The 21,185-nt window shown below is 38.8% G+C and overlaps 2 protein-coding genes and 1 non-coding gene across 3 annotated transcripts; all 3 read right to left on the reverse strand.

The window, feature by feature from the left end:
* Window positions 1-1,831: 1,831 nt before the first annotated feature.
* Window positions 1,832-12,588, reverse strand: cmasa (cytidine monophosphate N-acetylneuraminic acid synthetase a). The gene is made up of 8 exons (XM_026923288.3): window positions 10,837-12,588; window positions 10,131-10,273; window positions 8,666-8,821; window positions 8,193-8,326; window positions 6,773-6,867; window positions 6,492-6,663; window positions 3,109-3,274; window positions 1,832-2,530 (listed from the first exon to the last, which is right to left on the reverse strand). The coding sequence occupies exons 1-8, from the start codon at window positions 11,055-11,057 to the stop codon at window positions 2,331-2,333; spliced, it is 1,287 nt and encodes a 428-aa protein (XP_026779089.3). The 5' UTR covers window positions 11,058-12,588; the 3' UTR covers window positions 1,832-2,330.
* Window positions 12,447-12,587, reverse strand: LOC113532438 (U4 spliceosomal RNA). Its single transcript, XR_003403346.3, has one exon. It is a non-coding gene; the product is annotated as a U4 spliceosomal RNA (small nuclear RNA).
* Window positions 12,589-16,356: 3,768 nt separating the features above from the next.
* kcnj8 (potassium inwardly rectifying channel subfamily J member 8) lies at window positions 16,357-20,199 on the reverse strand. The gene is made up of 2 exons (XM_026923289.3): window positions 19,341-20,199; window positions 16,357-18,444 (listed from the first exon to the last, which is right to left on the reverse strand). Exons 1-2 carry the CDS (start codon window positions 19,688-19,690, stop codon window positions 17,544-17,546), a joined length of 1,251 nt encoding a protein of 416 aa, XP_026779090.1. The 5' UTR covers window positions 19,691-20,199; the 3' UTR covers window positions 16,357-17,543.
* Between the last annotated feature and the right edge of the window lie 986 nt (window positions 20,200-21,185).

Consider the following 21,185-nt stretch of genomic DNA (forward strand, 5'->3'; position numbering starts at 1 on the left):
CTTTTAATCAAGATTTGAATTTTTCTCTGAGAGAAAAAGCATGTCTATTTCCAGCCACCAAAACCAAAAGGCAAATAGAATGGGTCATGTATATGGTCAACTTAATTTAAAAGCAAAAAAATAGCCACAGAAGTACTCCACAGAAGTGCACATAAGCCCTTTCTATCTGGAGAATGAGCACTATGCACCAACAAATTGAATCACATCAACTGGGTGCCTGAATGCAAATGGCATACAATATCTTGGCAGTAACTGAAGGCATCTTCTGTAATATCCATCCTGCCAGAATATAGAGTAGTTTGCTTTTGTGTGTCAAGCATTTCTACTAACTCCACTTGTCAGACTGAAATATCTTTGGGATGAAACAGGTGGCAGCAGCCTAAAGCATTTTGGGTGCTAATGTACAGCTATGCTAGTCAAAACCATTAGATTTCAGTCAAAAAAAAAAAAAACCATTAGATTTCAGTCAAATACACAGATTAATAAGCATGGGCAACAAGTGTGATGTTTATTGTGGTCATGTGGCATTATGTATTACTATTATTTGCCATCTTTGTTAGAATCTAAAACTGAAGCTCTATGAAGCAGTGTCTTATAAATATACAGTATTTAATGAGTAAAGTATAACAATTCTGGTATTAAATGAGTTTCTGCTAATCCAAAGATGCTAATTTGCATCAAACAGTGCCTATCTAGTTGTCCTACTGTATGAACCTCTCTAACTGTACCCGAGAGAGTTAAATTAACAGCAACATATTTTTGTGCAAAAAAGTGTGGGGGACAGAATCACTTGTCCACCATATTCCCCGCATCTGCTACACATCTGGTCACGTCACAGGTTGGGGATGCATGCAGACGTTCTGAACCACAAAGAATGGGAGTTAATTGGGTTCACCCTCTTACACAGGGTGAGGAGATTAATCAGAATTGCAAATGAAGAAACATAAACAGAGTGACTTGAGGCTGATGGCTCACCGTCTCACAGCCATCATGAGCTGTCATTAATGCTGTTCTTAAAAACCACTTATCAGAGATGGTATCAAGTATCACATTAGTCTCAATTAACAAATTTTCATGAATTTATCAGAGTTAAGACAGAGGGATTCATTGAAGTACATTTTTAGCAGCATGTAGGATTCTGGCCTTAACTTTTTAATCTGTTGTGTGAGTACACCTGTATGATAAGGTGTGATCACCATACGACTGTATGTAGAAACTATACTATACTACACTACACTGACTCTATGTACAAACTATATTTTCAGAGACACATCTGTCTGTAAGAGTTTTGGTACACGTATCCTGTAGTTACTGATAATCATCCATTAAATGTCTAAAGATTTTACATGGGTTAGATTGACCAGAATCACAGACACCATGTGTAATTAAGATAAATTACTAAATAGTATTTGATATTATTTCACCAGTGATAGTCAAAGGTCAAAAATATGTATAAAATATTTTGCCCTTTGAGTTAAAAAGGAAGGTGATGTAGGGCTGGGATACAGTTTTGCACGAAGCTGCAAAAATCCTAAATACTGCACAACAACAGGCTATTTTCTGTTCCTGAGGACATTGAGGACCTGATTTTCTTCAGTTTATTCTGTTTTTGTGATTTATTGCATCGTTAAAACAGCTCTTGAGCCTATTCCTCAAAAAATCTGATGAAGACACTTTTGGTATTTTCGGACTCATGTTGCTTAATCAAAGGGCTGTGTATTGAGCCTAAGCAACAGCTATAACCACCACAGTGATTATGTACTGCATAGTAGATGGGAATTGTGTCACTCCTCTGAGAAAATGCTTATAAAATCAATAAAACAAACAACAGTTAATTCTTCCATTTAATACTTGATTAATCAATGACTGCTTGTACAGAGAAATATATGTTATCATGAAAAAAAATGACATTTAGGATAGGCATGTACAGTAATGTGAATTTTACTGCTAATGCGAATGTCATGGTGTAAAGATGATAAAGTTAACTAGACCATATGATAAAGTATGCACTATATTTCAAAGTAGTCAGCAGCTCATATCTAAGCAAGAATGATCACAGTTTCAAAGCCTTCCTATAATGTGATGTTATGTGCAAGGTTGCCCTCTGGTGTGTGCTGGAGTATAAAGGATTGACATAATGGAAAGATCTTGTGACTGAATCTTCACTCTTCTACTTTCTCAGCACAAGACCTTTAACCCCATAGTACACCAAGGAGCACTGCAGAATTTTTCATTACAAACATAATACACATTCTATAAGAATTTGACTCTAACACATAGCTTGAGAGTGCAATGCTTCACAACTTTCCTTAAATTAAAAACGTATCTCTTTAGCAGTGATCCTTCTCCTTCTGAAACTTTGCCACCTTCTTCATCAGGAGAATGTGCTCAATGAACTCCCTAAGAGCTCCGTGTCCCGCTGGCCTCTGGCACGAGTATTTAGCCGCATTGAGAACCACCATGGGGACGTCCAAGGGCACTGCGCTCAGACCAGCCAGGTTCAGGCAGTCCACATCTGGCACATCATTACCTGCAGAGAGGGAACAGCTGAGGAACAGCTAGATTTTGGATGTATCTTCTTTGTTTTATGTTTAGTACCATCACTTGGAGATACACAGTATATGAGTGCTGGCAAGCCAAAGCCTTATCAAGCACCCTGACATTCCTTTTAACTGTACTGAGAAAGGACACAGCAAAGTTTTTCTACATGGTTCACATTAGTGGCATGTGGCATACTGTATGTGGCGCTCAGTGTAAAATAATCCTAAAAATGCTACTACCTCAATTTAAATGTCAAAATGAAAATATTTTTGTTTTGACAACTATTCTTGCAATACAACATTGCAACAGCTGGAAAAAACCCTATTAAGTATAAAAAAAAATGCTGCAATTATAGATAAGGATTCAACTTAATTAAATGAAAACCGGTCCTTTTACTACTTACTGCTTATGACAGCTAAACACTAGTAACTCGGCACCATTGAAACTATTAAGTAATATTGATAAAAACATGCTCACGAAACATACTTAAGCAATTAAATCCACTAAGTTTATTTAGTAGTAGACATAATTTTCTTTTCCACTTGCTTAGACATTTTGCATGCTTACCCATGTAGGCCACGTCTTTCCACACGAGCTCCTTCTCTTTCAGCAGTCTCTCCAGTTCTATTTGCTTTTCCTCTTTCAGATGCCTCACTTCACAACCTGTTTTCTGTGACAGCTTCTCTGCAAGTACTTCTGGTACTGGGTTGTCACTGGATGATAAAAGGATCGCCTGTGGAGACAGGGTTTTTTTTTTTTTTTGTGAACAGTGGCATATGAGACATCCATACTCATGGAGCTCCCTGCGAGGAACATGACCTAATGAAATTCCAGGTAGATTTGTAACTGTAAATACAAGCAGGCTTATATGGACCTGCTCTACAGTACTGTGCAGAAGTCTTAGGCACCCTATTTTTTAGTACAAACTTTGTTATAGATTATTATTTGATGACTTCTACATTATTGAATCAGTACAAAAACATTTTAGATTTCCAAACATTAGTGTTCCAACACAAAATTAAATGTTCCAGAAAAATGTTTGTATGTCAGTAAAGAAAGCAGCATATTACGTAAGAGACCACTTTTCAGACAAAAAACATAATGAAGACTGCTGGGTTTTGCTGCAAAAATCAGAAGCAAGTGTGACAGTCAAAGTCTCCAGAAGAACTGTGGCTGGTTCTGTAAGATGCTCAGTAACACTTACAGCTCATTTCCTTATAAAACTGCACTAATTGTACCTGAAACTACTATTTTTTTTTTTTTTTTTTGCAAAACAAAAGCACACAGTTCCACTTTCTGTCTGCAGTTATGTTTCTCCACCAAATGCTCATGTAATAAACTCATGTAATAAATTATCTGAGCTGATAAAGTAACAAAGCAGCTGTTAATATAGAGACAGGGATTTCCCGGTAAGTAATAAGATGAAAGCTTGTTAAAAGTATAAGAATGCATGTTCACCTTTTTTAAGTCTCAGCTTATTATTCAGCTATTTATCTTAAAGCAGATTATTCAGCAACTATTCTAAATAATTCAGTAACCACAGTGAAACTATGTAGGAAAAGGGTGTAGTTACAAGAGTGATCATGTGCTCATGGGTCCTTAAATGGGTTGTTCTGGAAGTTTAGTCACTTCCCTAAAAACACTAGTGCTTAAGATCAGAACCAGAATCAGAATCATTTCATTTACCATATACATTTACATGTATTGCAGATGGCTGTCTGATCCCAACAGGTCCTGACTATTCACATTGGTGATGCTTCTTTATTCAAAAAAAAAAAAAAGAACAAGAAGTTTCCTTTCCTTGCTTCCTTTCCCTTTTTAGCTCTTCCCTCTGAGGAAGCGAGGAAAAGATGCAAAGAAGTAAACAAGGAGAGGAAGATCGAACAATTAAAGTATTTGCTAAATGAGACATCCTTGCTCACTGAAGTATCACTGCAAAACTGACTGAAAAGTGAATTCCCTTACTGATGACTTATTGATGTTGCCCAGCTACATTAATGGTTATAACTGATCTGCAAATACAAAATTTTATTTATTATGTATGTGTTCAATTTATCCAGCACCTCCCAACAACCAACGTTACTTTACAATGTACATCAATACAAAAAAAAATGTTTCAGAAGTAAACATAAAAGAATAATACTGTGTGAAGAGAAAAGTTTTGAAGGAAGTAATAAATGTGTAGTAATATATGCGTATATATATATATATATATATATATATATATATATATATATATATATATATATATGATCCTGTAATAGGAAATACTGGATAACTGTGGCTATATTCACTTGCTAGATGTCATTGTTTTGCAGTGAGTCACAGAGAGATTAGGATAAGGCATTCCACAGTTTAGGAACCATGTCACTAATGGATGAAGAATCTCAGAACGATAAACACAACCAAAACAGTGAAAGGCTTTGAAAGTAATGAAAAGGAGCATATATTAAATGCAGGAAGAGACAGGTAACCAGTGTAATGATAGAGCATGTGTGTGATATGAGCAAGTCTGGTTTGTGTTACTTAGTATTTATGTACGTATTGAAGCTTGTTTTAGGTTTTAGCTGGTAGACCAACAAAGACAGCATTACAATAATCAATACAAGAGCGTGTATTGATGTTTTATGGCATCACTGATGCTTAGAAACGGGAGAAAGTGGGCGATGTTATGAAGGTGTAAGGCAGATTAATGTGAGGTTCAAATGAAAATGCAAAGTCACAAAGAACAACAAGATTCCTAACCACCTGCGCAGATTCAACAGACATACTATCAATGTTAACAGAAAAACCAGACAGTCAGATATTTGGAATTTGGGGCGTAAGAGCAACACTTCTGTTTGTCTGCATTTAAATTGAATTCTTATTCATAGAAGAGTGATTCGACTCTTAGACCAATCTTAAACCTACAAAACGTATACATCTGATACTTAAATGCGGAGGCTTTACCCTAAACAAGATTCTACTCATCACCTGACTTTTCCTAAGGTCATTTTTAAAGCACAGTATATTTTAAATGACTTTCATCCAAGAAGTTTATCTGCACTCATGGCTTATTTAGCCTAAATAAGATGATTCATTTTGTATTTGTGGTTCTTTTATCCTAATAAGATCTCAAAAGATCTCCTCATTCCTTGATTTCTTCAAGTGCATTTTTATTAACTGGTACTTCTCTAACTTCTTTATCTCAGGCTGTGGGATTAAGGAATCGATGAGGCATCAGTTAGCATTTGGGATGCACCCTGGGATTGGAGGTCATTGTTTCTCTGTCTTATTCTTCTTCTTGTGCTCAATGGTGCATGCTTGAGTCTCACTGCCATCTACTGGTAATAAGCTGTATGGCCTTAATACTCAGTATGAAGGGGCAGCAAATTTCTGTTTTGGAATTAATTAATTTTTTAATAATAATTTATTTTTTATAGCATGGCTATTCATTATGTGAAATTAGTGTGGATAAGTAAAGCAAAACAAGTACAGCTTAATGATAGCAGAATATAGTAAAGGCCAATACATTTGAATGAGAAATACAAACTGAAAGATCTCTGCCATTTTTGTAGTTGTGACTTGAAAAACAGCATATTTTACCCCGACAAACCTGTACATGCCCATGTACATATTAAGCACATATGGGTATATTGTGTAAACTTTTCCAGAAATAAAGTAACCAGAAAATCTACATTCTCAACTGCCCTTCACTAACGTTACAAAGTTTATACGGGTGTGGTATTGCTAAACAAGGTCTGGAATCAGTCATATATGTGTCAGTCAGATACTGATGAAGAAGCTACTATTTGCACTATGTTCCATTCAGCACTTTAAAAAAAAGAAAAAGACAAATATGTCCTCAGCTGTCCTCAGCTGTCCTACCTTAAACAAATAAAGAATGTTTAATCAGGTGTGGTTTTGAGTACACTCATCTCAGGTCAGTTTAAACAGCAATGTTAACCAACCTCCATTCCTTCTTGCTGTAGAATGCGGATGCCAGTCAGGTCTCTGGTATTGATAGATACCATCTCCTCTCCCACACGAGACAGATAGACCTGCCCGTCAGTCAGGCAGCCTGACAAGTTGCACAAGAGCAAGCGCATCAACTCAGGCTTATCCTTGCCAAAGTAACCAAACCTGCATTAACAAATACACACATCCCAACATGTTGATTTTCAGGATGTCGCTAGCCAAGCAGTCACAGTACAAGAACTCACAGCACTATTCTGAAATTCTGTTAGTTTACCTGAGAACCCTCTGTTCTGCTACGGGCCAGTCGATGTCAACATCAATATCAACGCTATACTCTGGGGGCATCTCAAAGTAGGCAATCTTCCCTCCCTACAAAATGAACCAAGGGAAAAAACAGTTACAGAACACAGTGTATGGCCTATTCAGAATCATGTATGGGCCTCATGATAAAATAAATTATTGATCACTGTCAAGAGTCCTGGGCTGAACAGATTTGTATTAAGACAGTGTATTAGGACATGGGCTCTCATCAACATCAGTGGACATTAGTAATGGACAATAAGCTTCTGACTGGAATTAGGCTCTGATGTGTAAATGGTTCTTTTTTGTTTTTGATTGTAATTTTTTTCTTGATTTGTTTTTGCCAGTAATGTCTCATGGTTTCAGTTTGCCTTTTAGACTCTAAAATTGGCGAAGAGCAGTCAGTACTCAAACAATGCTCAAAGTACTCAAACAAATTAAAACCTTTTAAAACACAAAGAGGTTACTGAACACCAAGCAACAGGTCAGTAGTCAGTTAGATCTTTTCCCACCTTTAATGTAAAATTGCAAAGTATACTAATAAAGTGAAAAACAATAAGAAAATTTTTAGAGAAAAAAAGGAAAAATAAAAAACGTACAATAAACTAGTTGTATAAGTGTGCACACTCCTTAACTAATACTTTGCTGAAGCACCTTTTGATTTTATTACACCGCTCAGGCCTTTGGGTAAGAGTGTATCAGCGTGGCACATGTTGACTTGGCAATACTTTCCTTCTCTTTCCTGCAAAAACATTCTAGAGCCATCAGATAGTGAGGGCATCTCCTGTGCACAGCCCACTGCAGGTCACAGCTGAGCTTTGGGGTTAATCAGAATAATTTAATTGATGACAGCTGTATGATAATTATTTTTGAACATGAGATTGAATGTGATTGGTTCATTCTGAACACAGCCACATCCTCAATTATAAAAGAGTATGCACACTTATGCAGCCAGGTTATTGTAACTTTTTTATTTTTCCTATTTTTCCTAAAATGTTTCTGATTATTTTACCTTTAATTTTAATATGTTGTAATTTCACATTAAAGGTGGGAAAATTTCTGACACGATATATCTTGGTTTCATTTTTTACACCACAAAAACCTGCCAATTTAACAGAGATGTGTAGACTTTTTATATCCAATGGAATTGCTAGTTAGTGATTGCTGTAGTAACTGTGACAGGCCTATTTATGACATAATGATTTAGAGAGTTGTTATGTAGAATTGTTATGTAGAGCACTTTGTTATTCTTATTTCTCTTGCACTGGAATGGTGATGTCTCGACATTGCTGGAACCCGTGAAAAAAGTATGCCATACCTGTTTCCTATATCAAAATTTAAAGCCTACGGTGACACAACCAACCTGTAAGACAACATTTACAGCCATAGCCCACCTGCAGGAGTCCCTGGGTTACAAGATCTTTGGTGGCAAAGTAAAAGGATCCATTTTCGCAGAGTTCTCCATCCCAGTCTTGACGACGAGGTCTCCTGGATGGGTCCAAGTTCAGAGGCCTAGTGCATGTGGCCTCTTGGGGAAAGAGGAAATACAGAGGCACATCAGATAAGTTAATACAAGCAGGACAAGCTCAATTAATGTGCATTAGCTTAGACCTGGGAGAATGTACAATGCAAAATTTCCATTTTAGTTACATCAGTTATAAAACTTATGATTGTTTTAAAACCTCGAGATTCAGGAAAGGACCAGTAATGTAAAGTAATGACTTTGCCAAAAGACAGTAACCAATTTAATTATGTACTAATCCGACTGAACTCCACCCTGTCGGTCGAATGAACCTGCTTGAACATAAAGCAATAAAAGCTCACATCTTCTATATACACACTTGAATATTTATCTGGTTCTACGAACCTCCATTTTTTATCTCTTGCCAGCGGAAGTGGTGTCGGCGGACGACAGAGAAGACAGATTCATAGCCTTGCTTGGTCATCATCTCCACAGCCTGTTTCAGGTGGTGCGGGTGAAGGCACGGTGAGGTGGCCTGGATGTTACAGATGACATCCACTTCTGCAGGACAGCACCAAACACAAATAAAACGAGCAACAATGAAACAATGCACTTACACACTGAACACATATCAGTATCTCAAACAGAAAGCAACTGGAAAATATGAATCAAAACTGCAGGCTTAGTGAGTATGTAGTAAATGTGTCCCAAAGGCTCCATTTACTTTAACCCAGGAGTTAAAGGTAACGGGCCACATTATACACTCTAATGCCAAGTCAGCCAGACCAAAAAAAAAAAGAATTTAGTAGACCAATAACACACCAATAAATTCTCATAAATAATGTGTTGATTTATCTGCGTTTATCTGAAAGGTACATTCTGATTTTTTTTTTTTTTAAATGAACTGAACAGATATTACTTTAAAAAAAAACAAAAAAACAAAAATGATGAATACACTGCAATTCATTACCAAAAACAAAGAAAGATGTCCCAAATTATGGTTTCACCATACAGTGTGTTATATAAGTATTCACCCCCTTGAATTTTTCCACATTTTTTTACTGTTACAGCCTGGAGCTGAAATGGATCTAATTAAGATTATACAGAAAAATGAACTTCATTGAGAAATGGACTTAATTGTGATGTGTACATTATATGGGCAAAAGTTTGTGAACACCTGACCATGAGACTCATATGTGCTTTCTGAACATCCCATTCCAGAGTTATTCCCCTTTGCTGTAATTTCCACCGTTCTGGGAAGGTTTTCCACTAGATTTTGGAGCGTGGCTGTGGGGATTTGTGATTATTCAGCTACATGAGGATTAGTGAGGTCGGTGTTCTAGTTCATCCCAAAGGTGTTCAGTGGGGTTGAGGTCAGGACTCTGTGCAGGACACTCAAGTTCTTCCACTCCAGCTTTGGCAAACCATGTCTTCATGGAGCTCTCTTTGTGCACAGGGGCACTGTCATGCTGGAACATGTTTGTGCCTCTTAGTTCCAGTGAAGGGAAATTTTATTGCTACATCATACAAAGACATTTTACACAATTCTGTGCTTCCAACTTTGTGGCAACATTTTGGGGAAGTACCACATATAGGTGTGATGGTCAGGTGTCCACAAACCTATGGTCACATAGTGTACATGAAATAAACTTAACCAGGATTACACTTTGTCAGTAGCTGTATTTATTGCTCTGTTTTCCCCAATCTTTCAATTCAATTATGATCCACAAGTTCATTTTAATTTAAAACACAAAATTGATTTGCTGAGCAGGATAAGAAGCTTGATTGTGGGCTTTATATCATGCCTTGTCTCTCTCTGGACTCAGGTGTGTAAATCTACAGAAGAGCATAGAGAATGAGATGATCTTGCCTGGGTAAAGTCTGGAAAACTCTTGTAGGGTTTCCAATGATGTCGATGTGTCTTTGGACACTTCTGGACTCCTTCTGTGGACCTTAGCCCCCCAGTTTTTTGCCACCCTCTCAATCTCATCATGGTCCGTAGACACCCACACACTGTCGAAATGGACCAGAAGAGCTGTAACACAACAGGAGAGACAGGATAGACAGAAAAGACAGGACAGAGAGGACAGACAGGAGAGACAGGACAGACAGGAGAGACAGGACAGACAGGAGAGACAGAAGAGACAGGACAGACAGGAGAGACAGAGACAGGAGAGACAAAACAGAGAGTAGAGACGAGACAGAGAGGAGAGACAGGAGAGACAGAGACAGAAGAGACAGAGACAGGAGAGACTCACAGAGAGGAGAGACAGAAGAGACAGGACAGAGAGGAGAGACAGGACAGAGAGGAGAGACAGGACAGAGAGGGGAGAGAGGAGAAACAGAAGAGACAGAGACAGCACAGAGAGGAGAGACAGAAGAGACAGGACAGAGAGGAGAGACAGGACAGAGAGAAGAGACAGAAGAGACAGGACAGAGAGGAGAGACAGGACAGAGAGAAGAGACAGAAGAGACAGGACAGAGAGGAGAGACAGAAGAGACAGAGACAGGACAGAGAGGAGAGACAGAAGAGACAGGACAGAGAGGACAGAGTGATGGCTGATGCATTCACTTACCTGTCAAACACCTCGGACTCTACAGCCGCTCGTAACACCCAGCCGATGAGCGGAACTCCAGCCAGCAGCTTGATGTTCTTCAGGGGGATTCCTTTACTGCCTCCCCGGGCGAGGATCACTGCAGCGATTTGTCTCTTCTCCTCTAACCGGATGCGCTTGTTTAAGTGATTGCTGCACTCTTCTGTAGGTCCATCCACTGTGTGTTTCCCTGAGGCAGCCATTCCCTCTCTCTCACTCTCTCACTCACACACTGCAGTGCGCCACCGAAAAAGCGATTTCTCAAAATAATGGACTTTAGGACCAGCTTTGGCATAAAGAATGTCATAAAAAATAATACTAAAATAAATAAATGTACTGAACCCGTCTGTTTTCAAAGCAACCTCTGAAATAGAAATTCCGCGAGGGTCAAGACGGGAAACGTAGCGCTACGTCACACACAACAACCGCGAAACACAGCGCCGCAGGGTTCACTTAGTTCTGTGGGCCGACCCGGAAGTTAGCATCACCCTGGTTCTCTCGACAAAAAGCCAACAGGATTCTCCCATTGGCGTTTGGATTATTGCAGAAAATAAGCTCTGTGACCAACAAAAGTGTATGATTCTCAGTGTATGAACAAAGTGTTTTGTTCTTCAAGATAATCTTCACAAATGAACACAACGTTTATGAATTTTAAAGCTAGACTATAAACGAACTACACAACGGTCGCATGACTTCAACGTCACCACCGCTACGCTTCCGACAACTCTTTCAATCTTTATTTTAAAAACATGTTCCCTGATAAGGGCCCACTGGGCTCTTTTTGTGGATGAATCTGCCGCCACCTTTTGTGGGAAAGTGTCCATGTGGCATTATTTTGGAGAAAATTCAGTTTGTTTATACATGTAGTATATGAATTTTTCTCTTCGGCGTGATGACGTTTAATGTTCTCGGCAACCTCTGGAGTCCCATTTAGCCAGTTGTTAGCAACCGCCTTTTTCAAGACACGTAAAAGCTTAAAAAATCACAAGTAGGGTATTAATGATATATTTTATGTCACAGAATAAAACGTGAAAATATCCTGAGCCTGTGTTAACCACAGACCTTATTTCAGACATTTAACCAAAAACCCAGTGCAGTAAATTCAAGATTCAAGATTTTTTTATTTGTCACGTACAGTTATATACAGTACATAACTTGCACTGAAATGGAAACCTGGCCTATTCCTCTTAGACTGTGCAATAAATACTAAATTAAAGTTCAAATTTAAAAATCAGAAATGAATAATAAGAAATATGAATTAAATGTACAGGAATGAGTAAAAACTGATGTACAAAATATGCAGTATGTTAAGTGTAGTAATAATACAAAGTGCAGTGTGGCTGTAGAGTGCTTATGGAGTCCTGAGGAGTCTGTATGGTGGACATGTCTGTGTGAAGAGTCTGAGAACCTAAGGGAAAACACTCCTTCCTAGCGTTTCAGTTTGTAACTATCAAACTACAGAATTACTTGCGTGGATACAAAAAGCTAAACATACAGTTTCTGATATGATAGTAAGTATTAACCACTCTCGAGTTTATATATTATACTCCATTACTTTTATTTCCTGTTCTATTTTTCAACAGCTTTATCAGTCTCCGTAGAGACCGTCAAAAATTGCCATAGCCGACTATATTTCAAGTCGTCAAGGCGGGGTATTGGGTAAAGTTTTCAACTAGCAATAATCGCGCCTCGGATAAACCTCATAGGCTACGATACTGCCACTGCGCAAAGCTGAAGAAGGAGTAAGAGAAGAAGCCACGGCACTGTACAGCACACTAATCACAAAAACGGTGGATTTTTCCACCACACTAACTACACACACAGATACCTTTTTAATGCACTATTAATACACTAAATGCTACTTCTAGCTACTGTGTATCCATTTTATACCTCTGTATATCCCGGTCGTCTTAAAATACTTAAAAGAATCATACCGCAAGGCACCATGGGAGTAATACGTCATCAACGTCTTACGATTTTTTTTTTAAATTGAGAATACATTAAGTTTAAATAAGTAACAACTCGGTCGTGAAGCACAAACAGAACCATTTTGTCATTCGGTTTGTTTCTTTGTTTCTTTTTTTTTTCTTTCTTTTTTTTTTCGTTTTTGTTACATACAACTACGCTTTGGACCTGATAATACATCAGATGGTCACAAGGTGGCAGTGTTCACTCAGTTTCAAATCCACCTACATCAGGTTCATACTTTCACAGGATATGTAAGACATAATTGCGTGAAAATGTCAAGAAAATAAAGAGTGCTTCTCATTTCTTCTCTTAATTTCCCCGGTCCTGAGCTCCTCCCTGCAGGGAAGAATGATTTCCTCTCTTCCAGGAAGTGAGACAACGAAGCAAGAAAAGGAAACAAAGACCGGAGGAAACAAGGAAACAAAAAATATTCATGAGTGGTAAACATAATAACATTAGATGCTCATAAAAGGTTAATGATGTCATCATTATGAACGCGTCACTGGGTTTGTTTAGTCACATTTTATTGGCTATGGTGTGAAACAGGATTAGCCAATCAGGATCATGGATTTTCCCTGTATCTGTTTGAAAGGTACATATATATATATATATATATATATATATATATATATATATATATATATATATATACGTAGTCACTGTTACAGATCATACAGATCACACCTGAAATTAAATCCTGACTACTCTCACTAGTCACATCAATTCAATTCAATTTTACTTATATAGCACTTTTAACAATGGACATTGTCACCAAGAAGCTTTTCAGAAATATATAAATTCCAGATATAAATCTTTCATTCATAAATTTATACCTAAGTGACACCTATACCTAGGTGACAGTGGCAAGGAAAAACTCCCTGAGACTTCAAAAGTGTAAAATGTAAAAGCCTCCAATCACATGTCAGAAGCTGCATTCAGAGAAGTGTTTCCTGTCAGAAGCACGAGTTTTCAAAGGCAGCTGTAAGGCGTAGTGCACAGGGAGGGGTGGGCTTTGGGGATTCATGGCAGAAGTCCATTGGACATTATTGTCAAGTTGACATGATTCAGTAGATCCTTAGTGTTGTTTATTTAAATAAACCATTTTGGTGCTTAGAAGTGAAGAGCAACACTCATTCACTCACTTTGAGTAACTGCTTTATCTTGGTCAGGGTCGATTCAGACCCTATCCTGGGAGCACTGGGCATGATGTGTGAACACATCCTGGATGGCACACCAGTCCATTGCACCAAAGAGTGGCAGAATGATTGCATTTTCTTCTTTCCATGCTATATATATGTAGAGAGAGGCCAGTGCTCTGCCTTAGATCACACCCTTGACTTTATACACTTCATACTGAGGTGTTAGTTTGAAGTGTAAATTGTTTAAGACGGGTCAAGGTCTAAGCACCTCCACCCAAAGTAACCCCCTCCTCATTTCATGTGAAATAGAGCAGGACATGTGCGGTGGAATGAGGTCAACCAGTCCAATACTTGTCTTTTGCTCTACAAACCCTGTAAAGAGAAGTGCAACAAATGTCCATTAAAAAGGCATAGTGTCTAGAAGCGAAGCTACTCACTTTTAAGAACGGGGCCATGGTTTAACTTCCTCCTTACTTAAGGAGTATGCTAGGGGTTCCTCTCGAATGTAGTTGAATGTAGATCGAAAGAGAGGAGGAGGTGGAAGTCTGGGCCGACAGCACTCTTAGGTGGCTGTTAAGGTCTTCTGTTCGATGGTAGCTTGCCACAAGCGCTGCAGGAGAACCACCAAGGTCACGGCCTGTAAACAGATGCCAAATAAGGATTCTTCTGTTTAAGAAAATGTAATCTGTCTAAGGTGCAAGCAAGTATGAGAAACGTCAAGGATATGTAAAAATTCTGATGAGCCAGAATATTAGCATATAAAAACAACATTTTTACTGCTTCTGAAAATGTCTGATGTCCATGCACACAGGAGAAGCTTGCAGTCTGATGAGGTAGACCATGAACCTCTGTGAGTAATCCACTCCATCTTATCCTTCTTAAGCTCAGGAAGGAGTGATTTACTAATGGAAACGCAAATGATCTGACTCGTGGCTCCAGACTGTGAGCTGCTTGGTCTAGTTTTTTTTATCACTTATCTTTGTTCTTTGCCTGCTGTATATAACATATGAGAAGGTTTTTTTCATTTTTTTTTTAATTTTGTATTTATTTTATATTTTTATTTTTTTATATTTAATAAATAAAACAGTTTGAAATTTTTTAAGCTGTTTTTGTTCATATGCATTAGCGAGTGGCCATGGTTACTGTAGATATCGTGTGCTATTCACAGGGTTTTCTTTATTGTAACTATTTTAGACATTTTTGAATCATCAAGAATAGCACTGAAATAGTTCTAAAAAAAGTGTTTTTCTTTTGATTTAATTGCAGTGGCACACTATAAAGGTTATAAATTGCCAACTATATACACTATATACTAATTACACTATAAATTGCCACCCTCTTTGCTACAGGGGTTTGACTATAATGACAGAGTGCGCACTCTGACCCTAGCTTCCTAACAAAGTATATGTGAAGAAAAGGATTCTTCCCTAAGGTGAAAAAATTATTGCTCAAAGGTTGCTTTTTAATATGCTGGGAGACATTTAATATACTGATCATTTTCACTTGTGTTTCATTTAGGTATCCCGTTTGACACAGATGTTTCCTCTAAAATTCCTTAGGAGAAATAAAAATTAGACAGTGACAGGGGCGGTATGAGAGTATGAATTTTGAGATTAAAGGAGTTAAAACATTAATCTCATCAATCAAAACTTAATTTTTCCTAGCTTTGAGAAGGACTACAACTCTATTTCCATAATTAATTAGGTAAACAATTTAAGTACAACTGTCCAGCTCTTTTTACATTTTATTCTTGAGCACAGTTCAACCCAGTTTTACATTTGGAAAACAAATCAAGACACTAGGGTGCAATAGTAATAATCACTAATGAATTTGGGCAGTAATATAAAATAAAACTCTGAAGTATACCTGAATCAGACCAGAGCAATAAGAAATAATAACGCTCAAACAGCTGCAAATATTTAGTGATGTAATGTGTAGCTTAAAACAAAGCACATATAATTCAGCCTTTAAAAGAAACAAGATGCTCTTGATCACTTCTTTACCATGATTCCTCTCACCCTTTTGGGCATGCTGTTCTCTCTTCTATTTATCTGAACATTGTAAGTGATTAAGTTGCTTTTTCTGCTACATGCCCCTTTGATTAACGTTGAATCAGGTTGAATTCCTGTCAGTTTACAGTAACCCTGTGTTTTTAATTCGTTTTTAATGCAACTCACGTATACTGGCCATGAAAGTCAGCCAGAGTAAAGAGCTTATTTCTAGGTTAATACCAGCTAATGTACACAAATCTTGCGAACATGTATCTGAATTTGCTGAATATAAGTTGAATGAATTCTCATCTGTTCAGACTGAGGTTGCATTTCTGCATATCAAGTTTGAATAATATTTAAATACCACATTTAAAAGTAGTCCAAAAAGGAACTCCACCAAAATGTCAAACTCCACCAGATTTATTTTTTTGCTGTTCAAACTGTCACACTTGAGGATAAAGATCAGATTAGAGGCACTTTTGCCTGCGGTTGGAAGATGGCCATGACATCCTATTTTAATTAGAAAAATCATATTTTGTATCACCATGGCTAACTTTGAGCAAATTTAACATCATAATGGAGATACCACCGAGTTCTTACATAACTAACAATACTGTATTTCAAGTATCATCATAAACAAAGCTGAAACAGTAACAATTTACAGCATATCTCCATAACATCTCCATAACAAATACATTGGAAAATAATTGGCTGCTTATTCAGAGGTGCATGACGAATAACATTTTTGAGCAGTAATTGTACTGTTCCTGCTTCTGTCTGAAACATACATTAATTTCTGTCTATGCCACTGAAAAGACATCCTATACAACTGTGTGTGTCCAACTTTGTGGTAACACATTTGGGTGTGATGGTCAGGTATTCACAAACTTTTGCCCATATAGTGTATATTCGGGTTTCCCCAAGACATGAAAGTTGATACAACAGCTCCCCCAAGTGGCAGAATAAAATCTTTCAGGCTATTGTTTTTAAAAAGTTTAAAATATTTTTTTTTATTTCAAGAAAAGAAAAACATTACTATTATGTTATAAAACCCTTACATTGTGTAATTTTCATTGTTTCTAAATTGTTAACTAATATTAATATGCCTTAATACTAATATTAACACTAATATGCAAGCTAAATCAGAACACAAAGCAATTAAAAGTAGAAAATACATTATAGTGAATTGAAAACACAACAAGCAGGACAAACTGCTTTACTGAGCGTTTTAATATTTCTCATTTTACACAGAACATTAAATTTCTTAGATAAAGTGTGTACAAGCTTGGTGACAATATTACAGGTTCCAACAGTGAAATAGTGCTCTAATGAAAAGAAATAGTGATGTAGTATGAGAGACAATGAATTCCTCTTTCTCACTCTCAAATAATATGTTATTATTTAAAAAGTATTTTTTAAATTGAACTGATTTTGTGTAAAACAGGAAAGGATGAAAGCAGATTAGCAGTTGCTGCTCCTTTACAACAGAAGTGGTAGAGTTAGACAGAACAACAGGAAGAGGTCCAGTGGAGCAAGACAGGAATAGAGCGTCCCTGAACCTTTTATAATCCAGACGATGGCCTTGTGCGTGTCATGTGACGGCTACATTCTGCCCCCCTTCAGGTGTGAAGAACTGCACTTTGGGTACAGCTAGTGACAGGTTGTTCCGCTGCATGGAGTTGCTCTTGCGCATGGAGTTGTTGCGGCGCATTGAGTTCCTCTTACGCAGAGAGTTCTGGTGCGACAGCTCACTCTTCTGCATCGTCTGTATGAGGATGGATGGCTTCTCGTCGAGCTCACGGGCGCTGCAGCGTGGCGTCGCTACCTTCACTGTGTTGCCAAACTTAGAGTAGTCCACAGAGTAAACCCCTTCCTCTTCAGTCACGATAGGCACAAAGCGGTGGCCCCACTGGATCTCCTCAGTCACATAAGAAGTGCGTGCCTGTGTGGTGATGCCCGTGGTCTCCACAACACCCTCAAGGATGACAATCACCTCCAGGTCACTGCACTGCAGCTCCATGGCTGACAGGTCATACAGTGGACTGTCTTTATCAATGACATGGCAGATGATGAGTGGAGCCAGGAGGAAAATACTGTTGCTGGCCACGGCGCTCTCACTCTGGATGTCGATCTGGTGTATAGGGATGACCTCTCCCTCAGGCGTGGTGGTCTTGCGCACCACCTGGAGGCGCACAGCAGCATTGATGATCATGCTCTTGCGCAAGTCACCCACGCGGATCATGAAGCACAGACGGCTGTTGCGAACGGCGATGCAAGCCTGGCGGCTGAAGATGAGTGTCTCAGCACGCCTGTGTGACTGCGCCGTCTTCATGAAGATGCAGCCCAGCATGACGGCATTGATGATGAGCCCAGCGATGTTCTGCAGGATCAGCACCGTGATGGCTGTCGGACACTGCTCAGTGATCATGCGGCCGCCGAAGCCTATAGTGACCTGCACTTCGATGGAGAAGAGGAAGGCTGAGGTGAAGGACCTGGGAGGGGAAAGATGCTCATATTTTAGGAGGAAAATTGATTCAGAATCAAGTATAGTTTGAAAGAGTGCCATTCACAGTCAGGAGTGATCTACAAAGATCACATGATCCCACACAGATTTCAGTCTCTACCTTAGATGTAGGCCTCATAAATTATTTAGTGTTTTCCTTTCAATAATTATGCCTTAATTAGCACTATTTTAACACATTTTGTGTTATACTGTGTTAAAAATGAGAGAGAAAACTAAATTCTCAAGCACATTGTGTGTTCAATCATCATTAAAACACATTGTGGACTAAACTTAACTTGCTTTTAACTCTACATTATTATTATTATTATTATTATTATTATTATTATTTTCAAATGAGTTGATGGTTAGTAATTAAGCATCATGTAAATAAGGTACAATAATCTTTGCTATTAGAGTATATTTTGTTTTATCAGATCTGACCACATTACATGAACATTACATATCTTCTGATAAGACCTAATTATGATGACTCACAGTCTGTGTAAAAAGCAATACAAATGAGATGACCTTAACTGGAAAACTGTTTTGAAAGTGTACACACATAATAAAACCAGGGTTCTTAGGAGAGTTAAGGGTTCTTAGTTTACTGACAAGGAATTTACTTGGAGCCAGGAAATGTTTCCTCTTAAAGAACTGAAGAACCCTAGGATTTGGACTGTTTTTTTTTTGCAAGTCTGTTTTTAATCTAATCTACATTAAACGATCTAGATGTTTCCTTGAGCAATCAGCATGCAGTCTGCCTATGCTTATGCACAGTAAACAGAGTTCTGAGTAGCCTGGGTGTTACTTTCTATTAGGAACTGCAGAAGCAGTAATGTGCATTGTAATCTCTTCATGCTTGGTGTGGTGATCACTTGGACTTACTTGACGTTGGTGACGCACTGCTCGACCCCGGACTGACGGGTGAGATCCAGGTCTCCGTGCGCGAACGCAACGAGCCACCAGGCCATGGCGAACAGCAGCCAGCTGCACAGGAAGGTCATGGTGAAGATGACAAGCGTGAAGCGCCACTTAAGGTCCACCAGCGTGGTGAAGACGTCCTGCAGGAAGCGGCCCTGCTCGCGGATGTTCTTGTGCGCCAGGTTGCACGCGCCGCTCTTGGCAATGAAGCGCGCCTTGTTCACGCGGTCCCTGAACACCGGCTTCCGGGGGGCGCGCGAGGCCAGCGCGGGCAGCGCGAACTCTTCGGGAATTATGCTTTTTCTCGCCAGCATCGCTATTCGGCACGTTACCGCCCACGAACAGGCAATATCCGTGCTTCAGTTCAGAAAAAAAAAAGAAACTAAAACCACACACACAGCGACGGCGCGCAGATCTAACCAGCGCGTGCGCTCCAACACGCCATCGTCTTACATCCCAGCTGTTTAACCCGGCAGATGTGTTGCAACGTTTTGCATCTGACCGAAAGCTTTTTTTTCCTTTGAGACGTTCCAAGGGATGCGTGCAAAAAGTTTTGCTGCTCGCCACACACTCCAGAGAGGCTGCTCCAAGGCCAGCTCCAGCTGACGCACATCTCAGGGGCGGTCACTGCCCTGTGTACTCCGCGAAACCCTTACAGCAAACAGCTTCAGCTCTCTCTTATCCTGTAACAGGCTGTCCCAAAGCTCTCCAGACACACAGGACTGCGTATGCCAGCAGCACGTCAGTGCATGTTCATGGACGTCCACGGCTCGGTTGGTCTGCAACACTTCCAGTCTTTTTGAATTTGTTAAGAAATTTGGCAACAGTGTCGTGTGTGTGATGTGCCTGCCATGTTTCCTGTTAAAGTCCAGTGCAACCTTGTCACAGCTTCCTGATCCAGCCATGAGAATGATTTCAATATGTTCTTCTTCATTCTCAAAGGCTATCTAAAAAAAAATGTATATATACACACACACACACATATATATATATATATATATATATATATATATATATATATATATATATTTCCCAGATAGCCTTTGACAGTCTCTGGTGTTTCCTAATTGTATATCTCAACATATATATATATATATATATATATATATATATATATATATATATATATATATATATATATGTTGAGATATGTTGAGATATATATATATATATATATATATATATATATGAACTAAGTATAAAAAAATTTGTAATACATTTTGCTAAAAAGTGTTAATTTCCCCTACACACAGGGACATTTGGGGCACCCTGTAGATGCTCAATCATACCCTGCACGATCCTGTAAGATTTCCCCAAACCTTGTAGAAAACATTGTCAAACAGGTGACTTTTGTCCATCCATCCATTTTCTGTACTACTTATCCTACGCATGGTCATGGAGTCTGGAGCCTATCCCAGGGGACTCCCAGGACGGGGTGCCTACCCATCACAGGGCACAACTGCACACACTCACACACACTACACACAATTTGGAAATACCGATCAGCCTATGACACACGTCTCTGGACTAGGTCAGGAAACCGGTGAGGAAACCCCCAAAGCACGGAGACAACCTAAAAGCTCTGCACCCCCTGGGCAACTTTTGTAAATTATGCATTTCTCTTGTAATTGCATAATTCCGACTATACAAAAGGCCAAAAGTTGTTGTGTTTTTAAACTGGTGACAGAAAAGCTGTAATGTAAATCACTTCTAAATGTGGCCTCCAGGGGGCGACATAAGGTACTCTTGCCTTTCCCAGGCTTCTGCATTTTGCTCTGGTGTTTCCTAATTGTGTCCCTGGACAAAGGT

The sequence above is a fragment of the Pangasianodon hypophthalmus genome, chromosome 18 (assembly GCF_027358585.1).
Source record: "Pangasianodon hypophthalmus isolate fPanHyp1 chromosome 18, fPanHyp1.pri, whole genome shotgun sequence".
In the NCBI taxonomy this organism is placed as follows: domain Eukaryota; kingdom Metazoa; phylum Chordata; class Actinopteri; order Siluriformes; family Pangasiidae; genus Pangasianodon; species Pangasianodon hypophthalmus.